Source organism: Sycon ciliatum, chromosome 12, assembly GCF_964019385.1.
Source record: "Sycon ciliatum chromosome 12, ocSycCili1.1, whole genome shotgun sequence".
NCBI classification, from domain to species: domain Eukaryota; kingdom Metazoa; phylum Porifera; class Calcarea; order Leucosolenida; family Sycettidae; genus Sycon; species Sycon ciliatum.
The window spans coordinates 20,593,879-20,612,578 of record NC_088654.1 but is presented as its reverse complement, the minus strand read 5'-3'; the positions used below and the strand labels follow the sequence as shown (position 1 = coordinate 20,612,578).

Below are 18,700 nucleotides of genomic sequence, written 5' to 3'. Positions count from 1 at the left end.
AGCGGCCAGGGCAGGGACATCTTCCCGATCCTTCAGGTACTGAGCGAGCCGGATGCAAGTACGGTCGTGGAGATCTACGATGCAGACTAGGCCACGACCTCCCTCACTCCGCGGTAGATATAGGCGACGGATTGAGGCACGTGGGTTTTGGGCCCTGCTAGCAGTAAGAGCCTTCCTCACCGTCCTGTCCAGCGGGCGGAGCTCATCCGCGGTCCAAGGAATGACTCGATGAAAGCAGTACTACACAGCAAAGCACCTCCAGCACATCTGGTTGTGGAGCGAGGAACGCATTGCGTCCCTGCGTGAAGCTCTTGCTACCTGCAATCTGCAGTATGATCCACATCCCACTGACCTTCAGCCAGTAACCTCATTCTGGAACTTCTGGAGAGACCAGATACTGAAACTAGCCGTGCACCACTGCCAAGTGACCAGAAGCAAGTCCCGCAAAAAATATTACGCCCACTCGTCCCTGGATGACGAAGGATCTCCTCAGCCAGATCAAAACAAAGCACAAACAGTTGCGTACCTACAAGGCGACCCAACTAGACTCAGATTGGAAACTGTACACAGCCCAGCGTAACCGAGTAACCGCTCTTTTGCGACAGGCTAAGTCCGACTTTGTCCAGCAAACAACGTCAACGGGTACAAACCTCCACCGTCTACTGAAGTACCTGAAGAAACCGCCTAAGCAAACAATTCCCACACTATCGACAGCCAACTCCACTGCAGCCACGGCTATGGAGAAGGCAACAGCTCTCAACAAGTTCTTTATCTCCCAAAGCCAACAGACCATCGACAAGACCACCTGTACTACACCAGACATCAACACTACCCCTGACATCAGTCATACTCTAAATACAATCGCAGCAACAGTGGAAGAGGTCGAGAAGCTTCTAAGCAGTCTAGACACTGGCAAGAGCCCAGGCTTTGACAACATCCCAACTCGGCTCCTGAAAGAAATTGCAAAGGAAATCTCCCCATCTCTCACTAGTCTCTACAGTCTGTCCTTCAGAACCGGAGAAATACCACAGGATTGGAAAGACGCAACTATTACACCCATCCCCAAGTCGGGCAACCCCTCCCATCCTACCAACTACCGACCCATCTCCCTGCTCAGTATAATATCAAAAACACAAGAAAAAAATAGTCCACTCTCGTCTGTACAATCACATAGCACCGCACTTACCCTCCAACCAATCCGGCTTCAGGAAACAAGACGGGACCGAACTGCAACTCGCACGGATCGTCCACCAAATATCCACAGCTAGGGATGCGGGGAAGCATGTTGTAACGTGTTTCTTCGATCTCAGTAAAGCCTTTGATCGTGTATGGCATCAAGGCTTGCTGAAAAAGCTGAGCCACTACGGTGTCGACGGCAAGGCTCACAATTGGCCTACTTGACAGGACGCAGACAAGCGGGTGCAGGTTGAAGGCACAACATCCGCCTTCATACCAATACCAGCGGGAGTGCCCCAGGGCTCGGTCCTGGGACCACTTCTGTTCCTGGCGTACATCATTGACCTGCCCACTGCCTGTGAAAATGCTACAACCTCGTGTAGCCAATTCGCGGACGACACCGCACTAATTGCCATTGCAGGCAGCTACATTGAGTGTGAGGCTGCGCTACAAAGAAGCGTCGATGCCGCAGCAGAATGGCTAGAGCGCTGGCACCTGCTAGTCAATAAAACGAAAACCGTCATCCTCCCCTTCTACCATGCTAACCGACCCCCACCACGACTACCCGAAATAAAACTTGGCCAAACCCTACTAGAAACTGTACCACAACATCGTCACCTCGGCATCATCTTTCAGCACGACCTAAGATGGTCAGCCCACCTTGACTCTGTGCTGAAGAAAGCCGTGAAATCTTTTAATATTCTCTTTAGGCTCAAATCAACTCTACACACTAAATCACTCTCTCTCATTTACAAAACGTATATCCTGCCTATAATTGAATATGCATGCATTGCTGTCACCCCGCTCTCAATCGCAGCCCTTGACCGTCTTGAGCGAATCCGGCGCAAGGCGGCCAGAATCCGCCTCCGTCTCCCCCTCTACACTCCTCTGGATCATTCAACACTGCTCCATCGGCTCAAATGGCCGACAATGTTCTCTCTCCGCAAAGTGAAGCTCACCCTTCTTGCTCACTCCATAAAATACCAATATGCCCCACAACACATACGCTTGCTCAACACCCCGCTCAAGTTACGGCCCAGTACAGCCTTCGACACGCACGCACTTGGCACCTCCCACCCTCCAGAACCAATCGCTGTAAAGACTCCCCACTGTAGAAGTCCCTAGAATACTACAATGCCCTCCCTGCTAGCATTCGTGACGTCTCCTCCCGACCTGCTTTCAAACAAGAAATCTGCTCACTGCTGATTAACTCAATCTGCTCCTGCAGCGCTCACCCTCTCCCATACTTGTAAAGTTCAAAGTGATGTAAATCACTTTCCAACTGTTTAACCCACAATCTCACCTTCTCATAAATTTATCTCTTATTGGCGATGGTGCCATCGTGAGAATTATAGAATTCAGACTGTGCCAAGGCCATAGGACACCACTGGCAGAACGTAGGTGTTGATTGCTCTGATGAGGTTTGGTGCACACAGTGAAGCATCCGTGATCAAGCGAAGACGGCGACGGAACTCAGCGATGGCAGATTGTTTAACTCCACCAGCCTCGATTCCCAGGAATTCCCGCAGGCCAAGGTAGAGGTACACCTCGCCATCTTGCAGAGGATGAATGATCGACTCTGTTAGCAAGGTTGACCAAGGCTCTGCATCCTGGGTTGGCTTAGCGGCCGGGCACACAATCTTCGAGCACTTAGTGGGAGATAGTTGCATGCCAACCGCACCACCAACGCACTCCACAATGTTGATCAAGGAGTCCAGTCCAGTACTGCTAGCGGCAAATAGCTTGACGTCATCCATGTACCATAGATGCGACAACAGGGAATCACGTGTGGGTCCACAGCAATATCCTATGCCGCTTCTTGCTAATTCGTTTGATATTGGGTTGAGACCGATGCAGAACAGCAGGGGAGACAGAGAATCACCCTGGAAGATACCCCGTCGGATGGATATTGGCTCGCTGACACCGCTGCTAAGGCACAGTTGTGTGCTCCATTGCTCCGACAGCGTTTGGAGTGTGCGGATGATCCTAGGATCGAACTTGTAGATGGTAGCAATTTCCCAGATCCACTCTTGGGAAAGGCTATCGAAGGCCTTTCGGAAGTCTAGCCATGCCATATTATTATTATTATTATTATTATACGCAAAGCAGTAGTGGCCCGAGTACAGACCCTGCGGGACACCTCGGGCGCATTCCGTGGTACTACCTAGACTGGCATTTACTTAGACTCGCTGATAGCGATTAACCAGATAGATGTGTGAGATCTCCCTGATGTTGCCAGGACAATTTAACACACTCAGTGTGGATTCTTACTTTCTCCAGATACTGTAAAAGGCAAGCACTCGGATAAGGTGACCACCTGTTCTGGAAGACCACTGAATCAAGGACCCAGAGCTAGGAATGCTTCAGTCAAATGACCCTGGATAAGGAGACCACCTGGTAACAAAGACCTCGGTTTCAAGGTCCCTGGAGTGATTGTTTTAGACAGGTTTAGCTGTACTGTACTGGTCCAATCAGTTGGCTGGAACATTTTGGATAATCTTCCACTGACTGCTTTGGTAGTTATGATATTTTTAAACAATAAATAGCACACCAGCATTTGCTGGCCATATGTTCTGTACTCAATCCAGTTATATGCTCCTTGTGCACAGTGATCTTCGGAACAACAAGCTGGCCATCGATCATCGACTCTGCGCCCTAACTCCGTCTGTGGGTGACTACGCCATACACTTATCAGCGGATTACCAAGTCCGGAACTACATATATAATGGTACAGTGCTTGAATCATTGCTTGTCATGGCATGCAACATGTTATTATCAGGGTGGTTAGTTTAAGTGCTAAACATATAGTCATAAGCAGTGATGTGAATAGGCAACAACATACTCGCAACAATGGCATTGTTCAGAAGGTGCTCTGATAGCCATTCATACCTTTACGTTACCATCCTATGTTACTGTATCCCTTCTTGCACTGGCGATTTTGCGCACTGGCGGTGTGTTTCTTTGCCTAAAAATTCCCTGGGATTTCTTCAATGAATTGTTGAATTGACACGATTGAAGTCACCGTCAACCGGGTTGTCAAAATATTATTTTAGCAATGTGTTGGCATGTGCCGTCATGAGGTCAATGTGCAAGCTAGGCAAAGCAGCTATATTTCGTTTTCATTCTTGCTCATTCCCATGTACGTGTGTGTGCTCATTCCCATGTACCTACTGATGAAAATGGGTGAAAAGCTTTTAGTATTATGAAATTGACAACCTTGTTGTTGTGTGTATATAAATTTTGTTCGCCTACGTCTCTATTTAAATATATATATATATATATTCCCTCAAACCAGTTAATATTTGAAACTCGGATGTTGAGCCATAAATACATCATCGTCCAGTAACAATCGACATTCTTTGTTCCGTTGGGACTGTAGCTTTTGCTCGTTTTCATTGCGCTTGCCTTCCCCTCTTTGGTCTTTCCATAACCTTGAACCTTCCAAGTTGGAAGGCTGTCGGTTAGCGCTACGGAGATGTGTTGAAGCTAGGTGTCAGGACATCGAATGTCTCAGTACTCTGTCAGTTTTGTGCCTAGTTATTGCACTTTCTGACTGTATATAGCATCATGTTACAGTGATGGAGAGTTACTCTTAACTCGTATCCATAATGTCCTTTTCTCTGCCACATATATAATTATACTCAAGTCTGTGGACAGCAACTGTTTCGCTCTGTTAGAGCTCATCAGCACAGCTCAGAGGACCGAAGCGCAGCTCTTCGCAATGAAATACGTTTCCGTGAAGCAAAGCATTTTTATTTTTTAAATAATTATATATATGGCAAGAAGGAGGATGAGCTGAAGTGACATTTGGATTACTTTATTTAAAATGTAAGCGATGGAGACGATGCAAAAAAAACCTAAAAGGTAAGGAAAATACATGAAAGAAGAAAAAATTGATGGAAAAAAAGATGATTCGAACAAGTTTTCGTACAACGCTCTTCAGGAATCACTGTTGTACTAAAGAACAAAATGAGAACAAAGGAAATAATATAGCAATCAAGGTAGGGCAGCAGGATACACTGACAGCACAAAAATTACCGAGGCGTGATTTCTCACAAAGGTATGCAGAAAACAAGGGTATACAAGTGTTAGGTACCTCCTCCCGTACAATCTTACCTACAACCTTTCCTAAGCTGGCCGGCCTGCATGCAACTTTACTACGTCATACTCACCTTTCGTTCCATTGGCATGGGTACCTACTTGCGTGCCCATGTTTGCCATAGCTACCCACTGCCTTTATACTGCATTGCTTCTCTCTTCAAGAATCTCTTTCTCTCTCTCTCTTTCTCTTCAACAATCTCTTTCTCTCTCTCTCTCTCTTCAACAATCTCTTTCTCTCTCTCTCTCTCTTCAATAATCTCACTCTTCAACGTAGTCGTTCGTTCGTCTTGGTCTCTTGTCTCGTCGTCTCTAATAAATGTCGTTCCACCAACCTACCTGTTCCCGTTGTCAGTTGTGCTAGTGAACAAGAAACCTCTCTTGTTCGTACATGTACAAGTACAAGCACAAGTAAGAACTAAGCGTCACAAGTGTGTATCAGCAACAAAAACAAAAAAGTGAGAACGAGTGATAATAATAAAAATAATAAACAAGAAGGTGACCAAACACATTTAGGCACAAGTGGCAAAAACGTTGCCACACTACACAAACGAACTTTATTTGAACAATTTTAGGCTAATAATACTATCTTTCTGGACACACAAATTTGGCTTACGAATGCGCTGACAAACAGCTTCCAAAACTTTTAACTGCAACAGATAACCATGACGAGCATGGCACAAAACAAAAGAAACAGGACTTAGAATAAGTACGGCAACAGTCAGTACTAGAAACCAAATGACTTGCTCCATCATCCACACCGGTTTGAATCTCTTCCTCGTTTGCATCGTCCTACGTTTCACCATCAACGCCAGCCGTAGATGCCGTTGCCTTCATGTCAGTCGTCGCCCTCTCCAATTGTTTCCTGTATGTTTACTGTTAATTCATAGGTCCTGTTGCAATCTGCTGTAGATCTGCTTGGTCTGTCATTTGCTGCCTTGTATTGTGGATTAGTTGGTGTTGTTGTCAGATGTGAAGCTTTGTTTGAATTCTTTATTCTCACGATGGCACCATCGCCAATGAGAGATATGTTTATGAGAAGGTGAGATGTTGTGGGTGGAGCTGCGGGTTATGCAGTTGGAAAGTAATTTACATCACTTTGAATTTTACAAGTATGGGAGAGGGTGAGCGCTGCAGGAGCAGATTGAGTTAATCAGAGTGAGTAGATTTTTTTACGAAAAACCACGAACCTCGAGAACAGAATACTGCATGATAGAGGTGGTTGCAGACGCAACTGTGGTGGTGAAACTGGAGCATCTCCGCCGACCTGAGGTCTCGGCTTCAGCGACACTTCAGTGAACCAAAACTGGGGAGGAGTAGACACAGGGGGAGGGGAGGAGGAGTACATTTATATAGAGGAAGGAAGACGGAAAGATGATACATGTGATAGAATTAAAAAATAATAAAAATATAAAGGGGGGACTCGGGAGCTAGGGTGCAAGCGGAGAGGGTGTTCAGGGAGTGTTCAGAGGGCATCTGTGGCTGAGCGCCAGTCTCGGCTGCGGAGAGACTTGTAGGTGCCTTCCTTGAATGCCTGCATTCCCTTCTGCGTGGGAAGGTTGCGTAGCAGGGCAGATGGGAGACAATTCCAGTCTTAGATCGTGGCATGGGGGAATGATCGGAGAGCACTATTACGGGCTCCGGCGGGCAGTGTCGGTGCTAGTTGATGCTGGTGGTGAGTGGAGTGCCGGTGCTGGTTAGCAACTGCCCTCGGTGGTGTCATGGTTCTTGTTTGAAAGCAGGTCGGGAAGGAACGTCACGAATCCTAGCAGGGAGGGCATTGTAGTATTGTAGGGACATGTACAGTGGGGGGGAGTCTTTACAGATGTCGGTTCTGGAGGGTGGGAGGCGCCAAGTGCGTGTGTGTGTCGAAGGCTATACTGGGGCGTAACTTGAGCGGGGTTTTGAGCATGCGTATGTGTTGTGGGGCATATTGGTATTTTATGGAGTGTGCAAGAAGGATGAGCTTCATTTTGCGGGGAGAGATCATGACCGACGTCTTCTCGCTGTAGTCACCTTTTCAGTTCGATCACAGGTCATGACCGGATCAAGTGTACGGAACTTTGATGTGTCATTTAGGATGACGGACATCTTCTTGATTCTCGGTGTGACCTTCGACCGCAATCTGCTGTTCCGTAAACATCTCCACCAGGTTGCAGTCAGAGCCAGCCAGCGCCTTGGCTTCTTCAGGAAGGTGTGCCCAGTACTCGACCGCAACGGCCGCCTCAGCATATACAAAGGCTTCATCCGCCCATCCATGGAATATGCTCCCCTAGTCTGGCAAGACGCAGCCCGGGCCAATCTCGCGAAGCTTGACAGCATCCAGCAACGGTGTTTGCACAGCATTGGCGATGGGACCATGTTCCCAAGCTTATCAGTGTGTCGTCAAGTCTCGGGACTGTGCTACCTGTTCAAGCTGCACTACATTTCCGGTCCGGCCCAGCTGACAGACATGCTGCCACCTGCTGCCCCTGAGCCCGCCCGCCCCAGAACCCGCCATCAACACCAAATGAAACACTCCCATGCTTTCCAGTTGTCAAACCCCCTCCTCGCAACAAGTCCTGACATCCTACACTGATCCTTCCCGTTCGGCCTACTCACAACATGGAATGCCCTACCCTCTGCCATCCTGAACGCTCCCCATCCAAGGCAGCGCTGCAACGCTTCAAAGTAGCTGTGTACAAGTACCTCCTTGAGCAAACTTGTGGGACTGCTGTCGACATGTACACCACAGACTAGCTTACTAGCTGATGGCCTAACTCTTCCTTCTTTCATTTTTAACCCCCCCCCTTGTGCGTATTCAAGGATACCGAGACCATTGGTCGGAGGAGTCCACAACGCCCCAGCTGCACAGCTGCGCTAGTGGATACGTGGCCAAGTCAATAAATTCCCTTTCTTTACCCAATGTGCAAACTCAAGCTGGATACAAATCTATTTCATTCCTTGGTGCTGACCGCTTTAATGCGCTTCCCGAATCCCTTCGCACAAGTCATATCCCCAAATCATTTCGCCGGGAACTTAACAAATCCATTCATCGTGGTCACCCTGTGAGAAGACCTTAGGGTCTGTTGGGAATGCCCAAGTAAAATCATAACATACTATACAATACAATACAATATTACTAGTAGTCAGCCCCGACTCAATAGGTATTTTTCTGTCAACCCTCAACTTCTGTGTTCTAGTCGTTTCTTCGTTCTTCCTGCATGCACTTTGTTATCTTTCTTGTTTGTAGTCAAGTGGTGTGCTCTTTTCTATATCATTCACGCCGGAACTGCTGCTGCATAGCCTCAAGTCTGAAGGCTTGGCAACTTCACGCCTGCACCTGCCTCGTGCGCTATGATACACGTCGCCTATGATACCCCTCAGAATTTCCCACCTTGCTCCCCCTTATGTTCTGGCTGCCCGTTTTGGATCCATCAGTTGCCTGATGATCGTAGTGTTAGGTACCTCCGTCATTCTCACCTACGTCATTCTCACCTTTCGTTCCGTTGGCCTGGGTAGCTACTTGCGCACCCATGTTTGCCATAGCTACCCAGGCCCTATATATTGCGTCAACTCTCTTCAGATCTCTCTCTCTCTCTCAACTCTCTTCGAATCTCTCTCTCTTTCACAATGTAGTCGTTTAGTTCCTCTTTCTCTCCGTCTCTCCGTCTATGATAAATAATGTCTTCCCACTACTAGTACCTGTCCCCAGTTGTTCCTTTGTGTCTGGGATTGTGAGTCCTTCTGTGACTCAACACTAGTATTACTTTAAACTCAGAGTTGTAACAAAGCCTCCAATCTCTCTCTTGTATATCTTTCTTGTTATTATTTTTGTCTCGAGCCGTGTTTGTGTTCTTCCTAAAAATTAAATTTAAAACTTTAAAACCCTTTAAGAGCCGCCCCATACTTGAATGCGTCGTAAACGACGCATTCAAACGCAAAACTTCAAAAGATCGTAACTCAGTCCAATCTCGCTCAAATCCATCGATCGAAAACTCTCACCTGTCGGGAGAAACAATCCGCGAAGCGCTGCGAGCAACGGTTCCCGAGATAAATCACTCGTAAGTTGAGCCGCGATCGCGGCAATTTCAAAAGCGCGCAGTGCAACTTTAGTATTGAGAATGGTTTACTCGAATTTGCACAGGTTTCACTGTTGATATTGTCAAGAGTACACAGCAAAAAAATTTGAACTCCACGATCGAGTAGAATGAAATATCTGGAGCGGGACGCAATTGGACGCATTTGGGGCATTTTTCGTACTGTCGCTGCGATCTAGCGCTGGATAGACGGTGTGCTGGCTATCATGATCGACCTCATTCTCTTCCTCTCGCGGAGACCGTTCCAGGAAGCCCTAGATTGTGAGGATTGAGTGAGTAGAACTGAAGCTATGATCCGAGGAACATGAAAAAATGCAGATTTTTGAAAATTTCCTGTGGCTCTTTTAAAACCTTAAGTCTCCTTTCTTCTCTGCATACTCCCTATGATCTGCTCTGTCTCTAAGCCTTAAACGTGTTATCTCTGGCTAACTGCGCCTGCGTCTAGTTGTCACCTGTGCTCTCTTAAGTTAATCTCGGGTTATTTTCGACTCTCGATTCCTTCATGCCTTTACCTTTTTTTATTGTTTCAAATAGTTGCCGTGGTTGGATATCACCCTTCATTTCACACTCATTATTTCATCATTGGCGGTCGTTAAACGAGCCATGAAATGTTGAATAAAACTGCTGAAAACCTTCAAACCAGTAAATACAAATACAAATACCTTAGATGGTGAGCCAATTAAATTATGGTGAAAAAAAAGGAGAAGGACAAAATATTACGAGTTATGACTAACTGTCCACCAACGTAACCAGATCTTATACAGTCAACGAGTGCGACAAAATGCACTGTCTAAGAATTCGTTATGTTGGTGGACAGTTGGTCATAACTCGTAACATATTGTCCGCCTCCTTTTTCACAAATACCTAACCCAGCCATATACATGCCTTCGTTTGTCTGGATTATTTTCTTGTGCACCCCACTCTACCAGCTCACACACAACGGAATGCGGGGTGTGCAGGCTTACTGCACAATACTGCACAAGACTTCTTGCCAAAGAACACATATTGTTACAAACTCGCAACGGTATCCGGCCATGGATCCAACTTGCAGTTGGTAACAGCGGCAGCAGCATCTGTATGCGCCAAACGGCATCAGAAACCGTATGTAGCAAGAAGCAGATCGTCAGATAAACCGAACCCACGACACACAACAGGGACAGTAGCAGCATCTGTATGTTCTAATAAGCAACAGGAATGTGTGATCCTGCAAGCCAACGTCGACCACACCTTCAACAATACCATCTGTACCGTCTGCTACATACGCTCTATCGCAAGTGCATACGCAGCACAACCCTTCCAGCGGAACCAGCAACAGCAGCAGCAGCAGCAGTGTCTGCAGCAGTGATAGTACGATGTTCAAGAGCAACATCAAATAGGGAGGGCGTGGGTGGGTGGGCGTTGGTGGGTGGGTGGGCGTGAGTGGGTGGGTGGGTGGGCATGGGTAGGTGGGCAGGCAGCTTTCCCCTTGGCATGAAAAAAAACAACGATCCACATTCTGCGCCAGCACCAAATTCAAGCAACAACTGTGCACTCGCACCCAGCAACCGTTGTAAAAATCTACAAAAGAACAAACTTGAGTTCTCTTTTATTTCACGGCGTCCAGCCAACGAGGAATGAATTTTTTTTGCGATTATTTGCTTACGCACCCCGCTCTACCACCTCACACAAAACGGAATGCGGGGCGTGCAGGCTTACTGCACAGGGCGGACAAAGCATAGCCGTTGCCAGTAAGAAGGGCGATTCAGCACCGGAGACAATCCAGGAACGCGGGTCTGACCCACACAGCCCGGCACCAGGTGCCCCCAAAGCAGAACTAGAACAACCTTGAGGACAGCAGCAGCAGCGATATGGCTTCAGACGCCTATCCAGGATCCTGGATCCCAACAGCACGACACCAGGTGCCACCTAGAGCACATAACACAATACACCAGAAGCAACTCGCCAGTAATTGTTCTTATATTGTGTGAAGCATACCAGAGGAACATCTCAAAACCTCAATTCTTAGACCTCCCGATGCTGGTGGACAATGCAACAAGCCACGCGACAATCATGCCATAAATAACTAAAGTCATAAAATAAAATCAATTCTCTCCTGAATGCACTCAGTAAACTTAAGCATGATCCTCAAACAATTTTAAAACAATTTGAAAGCACAACAGCATAAACCGCATAGATTGCACAGGCCATGCAAGTATGAGAAGCCTACAATTAATCCAGTATACTCAGATGGAGAGGCAAGGACTAATTTTAGTGTAAAGAAAAGGACCAAGGAACTACTTCTGAAATACACAGTACAAGTTACGCTATAATGTTCACTAACACCACAGGTCAGTGCCGTGCAATGTTATCGCATGGGCTGATTGTTAAGTGGTGTTAGTGGACATTGTAGTGCAACTTGTAGTTCCTTGGTCGTTTTCTTCATTAAGGGGGTTCGCGATGGTTAGCCCATGTTGGATTTCCGAATTTTTTTCTGAAAAATAATGACTTTCGGAGTGGAAAATGGGACGCGATCATGCACAGTAAATAGTTTGACCATGACTTCACAGCGCATGCTCGAGTCGAGACAAGATTTGAGGAAGAAGCTCAGCCACTAGTGGACTTGCGGATTTGTTTTGACACTGGCGGTTTTTGGATAGCTCGGTTCTCCTGCCGACGTGTCGTGGAGATGAAGACGCGGGAGAGTAATCCGTCACCCACGACGCGGCCTCTCATTCTGCGTACTGGACGATGCAAGAAGCCGAGGAGGGGGACGCTTCGCAAACTCAAACGATCGATCGAGTTCCTGAAAAACGGAAAGGGCGATCTCCACAACTAACGCCACTGGATTCGACTCCCGCGAAGAGGTCGTTCAGTGCCCCTCTTCACGGTCGACCGGAATCGTTTATCTCAGGTATCTGGCTGTGGGATTGTCTGCGTGCCAGAATCCTGGATGTGGCAAACCTCTGGCGCTCATTGATTGCGTTGAAGAGAAGAGGTACGACCTGGGTAGCGTACTTGTCATTCCGTGTCAGCAGTGTGGGATGGAGAATTTTATAGATACAGATAGCCCTGTAACTGCTCAACACCCTGGCCCCCGTGCTTCCACAAGCAACACCAAAGCTGCTTTGGGTAAGTGCGTTTTTCAATCTCATAAGATTTATTCATGATATTTGCGAGTCATTGCCACCCTATGGCTATGGAAATGTATGAGCACACTGTATGCGCGGCGGCCACGAGCGTGTGTGTGTTTGCATAGGCCTGAATGTTTGTGCATGTGTGCACCATACGCATGTATGAACATGCACATGCATATGCGCTCATGTGGACGTGCCCTCGTACACATACTATACACGCGTGCATGACCGCTCCCAGGGCATGTTGGTGTGACATGTGTATGCGGGCATCTCCACTCATGCACATGAGTGTGCACATGCATGTGGGTGGGTACGCACACGTGCGTGAATGTATGTGTGTGTACGCGCGCGTGTGTTCTATTGCGTGTGAGAGCATGCATGTGTGTGTGTGTGTGTGTGTGTGTGTGTGTGTGTGTGTGTGTGTGTGTGTGTGTGTGTGTGTGTATGTGTGTGTGTGTGTGTGTGTGTGTGTGTGTGTGTGTGTGTGTGTGTGTGTGTGTGTGTGTGTGTGTGTGTGTGTGTGTGTGTGTGGAGGATCGCACCCCCCTCCAACTCCTCTTTGGAGGATCGCACCCCCCTCCAACTCCTCTTTGGAGGATCGCACCCCCCTCCAACTCCTCTTTGGAGGATCGCACCCCCCTCCAACTCCTCTTTGGGTGGCTACCTGTGCCTCGGCCGTTTAGTGGTCCCCGGCGACGGTGGAAAGACACGGTGATGACCGACCTCAAGGTTGCACTGCAACAGCCATCTCAGTGGTTCATCCTTGCTCAGGACCGCCAACAGTGGAGGGAAGTACGGGTTGCCCCTCAGTCGAGCTCCACCATGCCCAAGTCTGTGCATTGCGCAGTGTGTGACCGGAACTTCTCACGGGTCTCAGATAGAACGCAGCACAAGTGCACCACTCAGAGACGGCTTCCCATCCAGCTCCAGCGTGGATCAGTGCAATGCCAGAACTGCCAGAGGTGGTTCCGCAGCAAGGGTGGCTACTCTGTTCATCGATGCCAGCCTGTCACGAGTTCTCCTACACCAACAGTCAGTCTGTCTGTGCCACTTTCAGCTTGTTGCCAGCAGCACTGCCCAACATGTCAGCGATGCTTCCGTTCTGCGGCCGGGTTCAAGCGTCACAACTGCAATCGTGGTGCGAGACCATCTGCTGCTGAGAGAGCAGCTCTGCCCCTCAGCTGCCCACGTTGTAAACGCAATTTACGCCGGCAGCAGGACCTAGCCAGACATTCGCGGTCCTGCTTGTGATCCGTGTCCCGTTTTCTGGTCCCCTCTCCATAGGGGTGACACTTGCCCCTCTGGGCAGTCATGCTGCTAGTAGTAGTAGTAGTAGTAGTAGTAGTAGTGTGTGTGTGTGTGTGTGTGTGTGTGTGTGTGTGTGTGTGTGTGTGTGTGTGTGTGTGTGTGTGTGTGTGTGTGTGTGTGTGTGTGTGCACGGATGTGTGTGTCGACGGTGTGCATTTTTGTGCTGGGTGAACACTCTGATCTCTAAACCGCGATACCGGAGCTCCCAAGCTACAGCCTCAGATTGATTTATAGTTCATCGTTGGGAATGAGTTCGCTGCTCATGATGCTGTTGCGGATGTTGCGGCCCTAGCTGAAATTGTCGAAGCTCGCCCTGATGCCAGTATCCTGTAGCACACTGTCACTTTTGCATCAGCATGTTCGGCGATGGAGTTTGCAGAACATCAGCAAAAGCGGCTGGCCACCCTTCAACCGTTGGTCCAAGCAACGTGCTTCTCTAAATCAGTTGCAGTGCAGGCAGCTGCCAGAGGGTTGGTGACGAAGCACTTTGTCTTGTCCTACAAACGAAGTGGTGAGCCAGCCATTTCCAGACTGATGAAGGAGCAAGTCGGAGGTAAGGAGCGGGTGACAGTCTCAAGGAAGATTATAATAGCGGTGGCTGAACACCTAGCGAAGAACCAGCAGCAACCCAACTGTAAGGAACGCCCTGTGGCACAGTGCTTCACTTGTTTGTGCGCACCGTAAAATACCATCATTTTTGCCAGTGTGGGGACGTTCTAGCTCGCATAGTTGAAGAACAAGAGGACTCAATGTTGTCTGATTCGTTCCAACATGTCAGCTTTCATTGTAATTTGATATGGGGCTGTGCTAAGCGCTATCACAGCTACATGTACATGTATCACAACCAACTTACCAACAGGAGAGTTATCATGGAGAAAAGTATCTATCGATAATGCGTGCACCCAGGGTTTTCCGGCAAATTTACTAGTTCAGCTATTCCATCCTTGTATTGTTCTGAACGCCGAGGGCTCTAGTGAGTTTATGCAACACTTAACAGCCAAAAATCCAATAAGTTATGACCAAAGCAGCAGCAGAGAAGTACAAGCAATATAGATACGTGAATTTACCAATTTTAGGCAAATTTTGACAGTTTTTGGGATTTTTCTCCAGAATATGCACGGTGACCCCTATTTTCGCCGCGGTAAACCTGTTCCAACCCACTTATAGAACGTATTTGAAGTATCCACATATGGGGCAAACTCAAAAATAAGCTGCAAAAAATATTCAAAGTTTCATTTTGCGTCTTTTTGTTTTCTCCAGGAAATGACGACCTGGATCCCATCGTCAACCAAAGTGTACATTTTTCGGTGTTGATATCATATTAGTCAATACCTCGAACAGTCTGTAAAATTTTATGTCATATTTTCTGTCCTAACTGATGGTATGGACGATTTCTCATCAATTTTCGGATTTTGCAATATTTTGTGTTATCAAGGAAAATTGTGTTTTTGGCAAGACCTATTCGGGCAATTGAAAAACTGATGTTACTAAGTTAAAATATAAGGCTGTAGCTATTCAAACCTGATGTCAGATTGGGCTGATGTTGAAATTAAATTTTTGGGCCTAACTGTCCCGAACCCCCTTAATCTATGTTTTGTGTTTCGCAAAATGTCTTCACTTTTCTGTAGCGTACCACAAGGGAATCTGCTATCAAAATTGTGACACATTGCGTCCAGAAGAAAATGACTGTGACGATGGCTTTATGTGTGATGGACTGATCTTGAACTACAAATGTATTGGTGAGGATTTCCTATAGGAATAGGCCTTATCTATAAATGCAGCTATGCATCTTCTTCCCGCCGTTTGGTTTTCTGGGGCAAGTCCACTTCAGCCGTACACACTGTGATCATACCAACCCTGCATAGAAGTATATAAGGCAATAAGCAGAATCAGCGAAGCGGACATTGGACGTAGTAATGAAAAAAAAAGATGGATAACAGAGTTTCCTAACACGTTTTCTAGAGACATTCATTCATTAGGGAAATTACGTCTCAATAATGAAATCTAGCAATAAAGAACAATATCTACGTGGAATAGTACGAAATGCAGTATGTGAAAGAAAATAGGAGAAAAGAAGGTGAAGTGCAAAAGACAAGAGAAGTGTGAACTAATAACAGGGGTGGGCAGGTAAGAAATAATAACGTGAGGGTGAAGTGTAAGGAGCCGCGCATGGGTATGTGTATGTGTGTGTGGATGCTAAGAGAATAGTCTAAGTTTAGTGACATTTTCTAATGAAAACTGCTTCCAATACTTTAAGTTCACTAAACCTACGAGCACGGCACAAAACTGTGAAACAAGAGTCATCATACACTGAACGGCACTGACTGTTGGACAACAGGGGTTTCTTTACTGTGGGTCTCTTTCCCATATCATCACCCTCACCTTGCATTTGTCCACTGTTGGTCTCAACATCTTCGTCCTGCTCTGCATCACTGCCAGTACCTTCATTGTCCGTGGTCTGCCGATCCTCATCCTCCGTCAATTTTTTGCTAAGAATGGTTACCCCAACAACAGGTTTTTGCTAAGAATGGTTACCCCGTACATCTCTTGAACAAACTATTCAATGAACCTGTTGTCAATACCACGGAACAGCTCTGTTGTGAAACCACAAGTTCTCGAGAGTGAAAGGACTTCTCGTTTGTGACATTGTGTTCGTGTCAATGCAGTTGTATCCCGACTCCGCCGTACGCTGATGATTACGATGTAGTATACGCTACATGCGCTATGTGCGGTTTGCTGTGTGCGCTGTAGTTGTATGTTGTATGTGTATGCTTTTCTCATATACGCTGTCATTTTAACGCTATAACTACCTGGTGGTTTTAGTGTTAGTTGTTCAGTTGTTCATTCAGTCATTCATTGCTATTAGTCGATGGAAGTGAAATATATTGTTGAGAATAAATAGTTGTCCTCGTGCCGTGTGGGGTCGTTCGTCCCTCATACTTAAGAGAACCAGAGGGTTCACAACAAGCTCTTCGGGCCTAATCCGTGCCGAGTCTTTCTGAGACCGCCATGGAAGGGTCAAGTATCACTTGATGTAGCCCGAGAAGTGACAAAATCGTTAAAGGGGAAGTTAAGGCAAAAGTGCTGAGTTGAATGGTTGTGGTCCGAGGAAGCTGAGACGCTCCCTTCCTACTTTAATCCCAATCGAACTCGCGCACTTCCACCGAAACTGGGTGACTGCGCCCTACTAGATGGGGATTTGTATGCAAAATGTCACTAAAAGCGCCATTTCGTTCTTATAAAAGCACGGATGACCGCGATTGGCCCATATGTTGTAGTCTTTTAGACGCTGAGTCGACTGGTTTTGGTCCGAAAAGGCTGCGATGCAGCGTTCGGCCCTTATTCCCAATCGAACATGGTTGAATAAGTGTTCATGTGCTCCTGCGTACACCAGTCACCTGGTCACCGTGCCTGCAGGGTACAACGAACTAGCGTGTTTGACCTTTTTTGGGTGCAGTCTTGTCACTCGAGTTGAACCTTGGTGTGAAAGTTGTCACTTGCTGGCACAGTGACCAGGTGATTTGGGCACCCAGGAGCACGTGACCGCTTGTTCAACCATGTTCGATTGGGCATAAAGGAGGAACGCTGCATCGCAGCCTTTTCGGACCAAAACCAGTCGACTCAGCGTCTAAAAGACTACAACATATGGGCCAATCGCGGTCATCCGTGCTTTTATAAGAACGAAATGGCCCCTTTAGTGAGATTTTGCATACAAATCCCCATCTAGTAGGGCGCAGTCACCCAGTTTCGGTGGAAGTGCGCGAGTTCAATTGGGATTCAAGTAGGAAGGGAGCGTCTCAGCTTCCTCAGACCCCGACCATTCGACACAGCACCCCGAAGACTACAACTGGTGAAATTTTGATTTTAGCCTTAACTTCCCCTTTAAACAAACTGACTTCGCAACCTATTTTACGCCAGTCTTCACTACAGCACGTGCGTTCACGGTGAAGAAGGACGTTCTTCCTACCCAACTAATTAGCCATTTAATCTACCACTTTGAATGTCGGCATTGTGTTAGCTGATATGTAGGAAGAACCATTCAGCACCTGAACGCACGTGTTCAACAACATGTACCGCTCTATCCATTATCAGACAATGCTAGAGCCCTACGGCCTAGACAAGGCCGACCAACTAAGCCCTTGAAGGAGACTCACATCTGACAAACGACTCGGCACCAACTTTTACCTGAGGAGACTACACGATTAACAGACAGCCCAGATGCTAACCAATCCAAGACACATCGACCAATAACACGAAGCATGACTCGATCAACACAAATGAATTCCACCAATGGACATGGACCCGAAGCAGCAACGGATGTCACAACATATTGATGGAGGATGAGGATCGGCAGTCCACGGACGATGAAGGTACTGGCAGTGTGTGATGGAGAGCAGGACGAGGATGTTGAGGCCAACAATGGACAGATGCAAGGTGAGGGTGATGATACTGGAAAGAGATCCGCAACAAAGAAACACCTCTTGTCCAACAGTCAGTGCCGTTCAGTTTATGATAACTCTTTTTCACAGTTTTGTGCCGTGCTCGTAGGTTTAGTAAACTTAAAGCGGTTTATTGGAAGCAGTTTTCATTCCTAAACATAACCCCGACCTGTGCATCCAGAAAGAAAATGTCAATAAACTTAGACTATTCTCTTAGCATTCACACACACACACACACACACACACACACACACACACACACACACACACACACACGCACACACACATACACCCACCCACATACCAATGCGCGTACTCCTTACACTTCACCCTCACGTTGTTATTATTTCTCACCTGCCCACCCCTGTTATTAGTTCACACTTCTCTTGTCTTTCGCACTTCACCTTCTTTTCTCCAATTTTCTTTCACATACTGCATTTCGTACTCTTCCATGCATATTTTGTTGTTTATTGCTAGATTTCATTAT

At 47.1% G+C, this 18,700-nt stretch overlaps 1 protein-coding gene across 1 annotated transcript in view; it reads left to right on the top strand.

The window, feature by feature from the left end:
- LOC135828549 (protein sidekick-2-like) overlaps positions 1-18,700 on the top strand; it is a 158,939-nt gene that overhangs the window by 93,120 nt on the left and 47,119 nt on the right. Inside the window, exons 10-11 of the mRNA XM_065340989.1 lie at positions 3,786-3,904; positions 15,403-15,513. Coding sequence (XP_065197061.1) covers positions 3,786-3,904; positions 15,403-15,513 — 230 coding nt within the window. The remainder of the gene's footprint in view (positions 1-3,785; positions 3,905-15,402; positions 15,514-18,700) is intronic.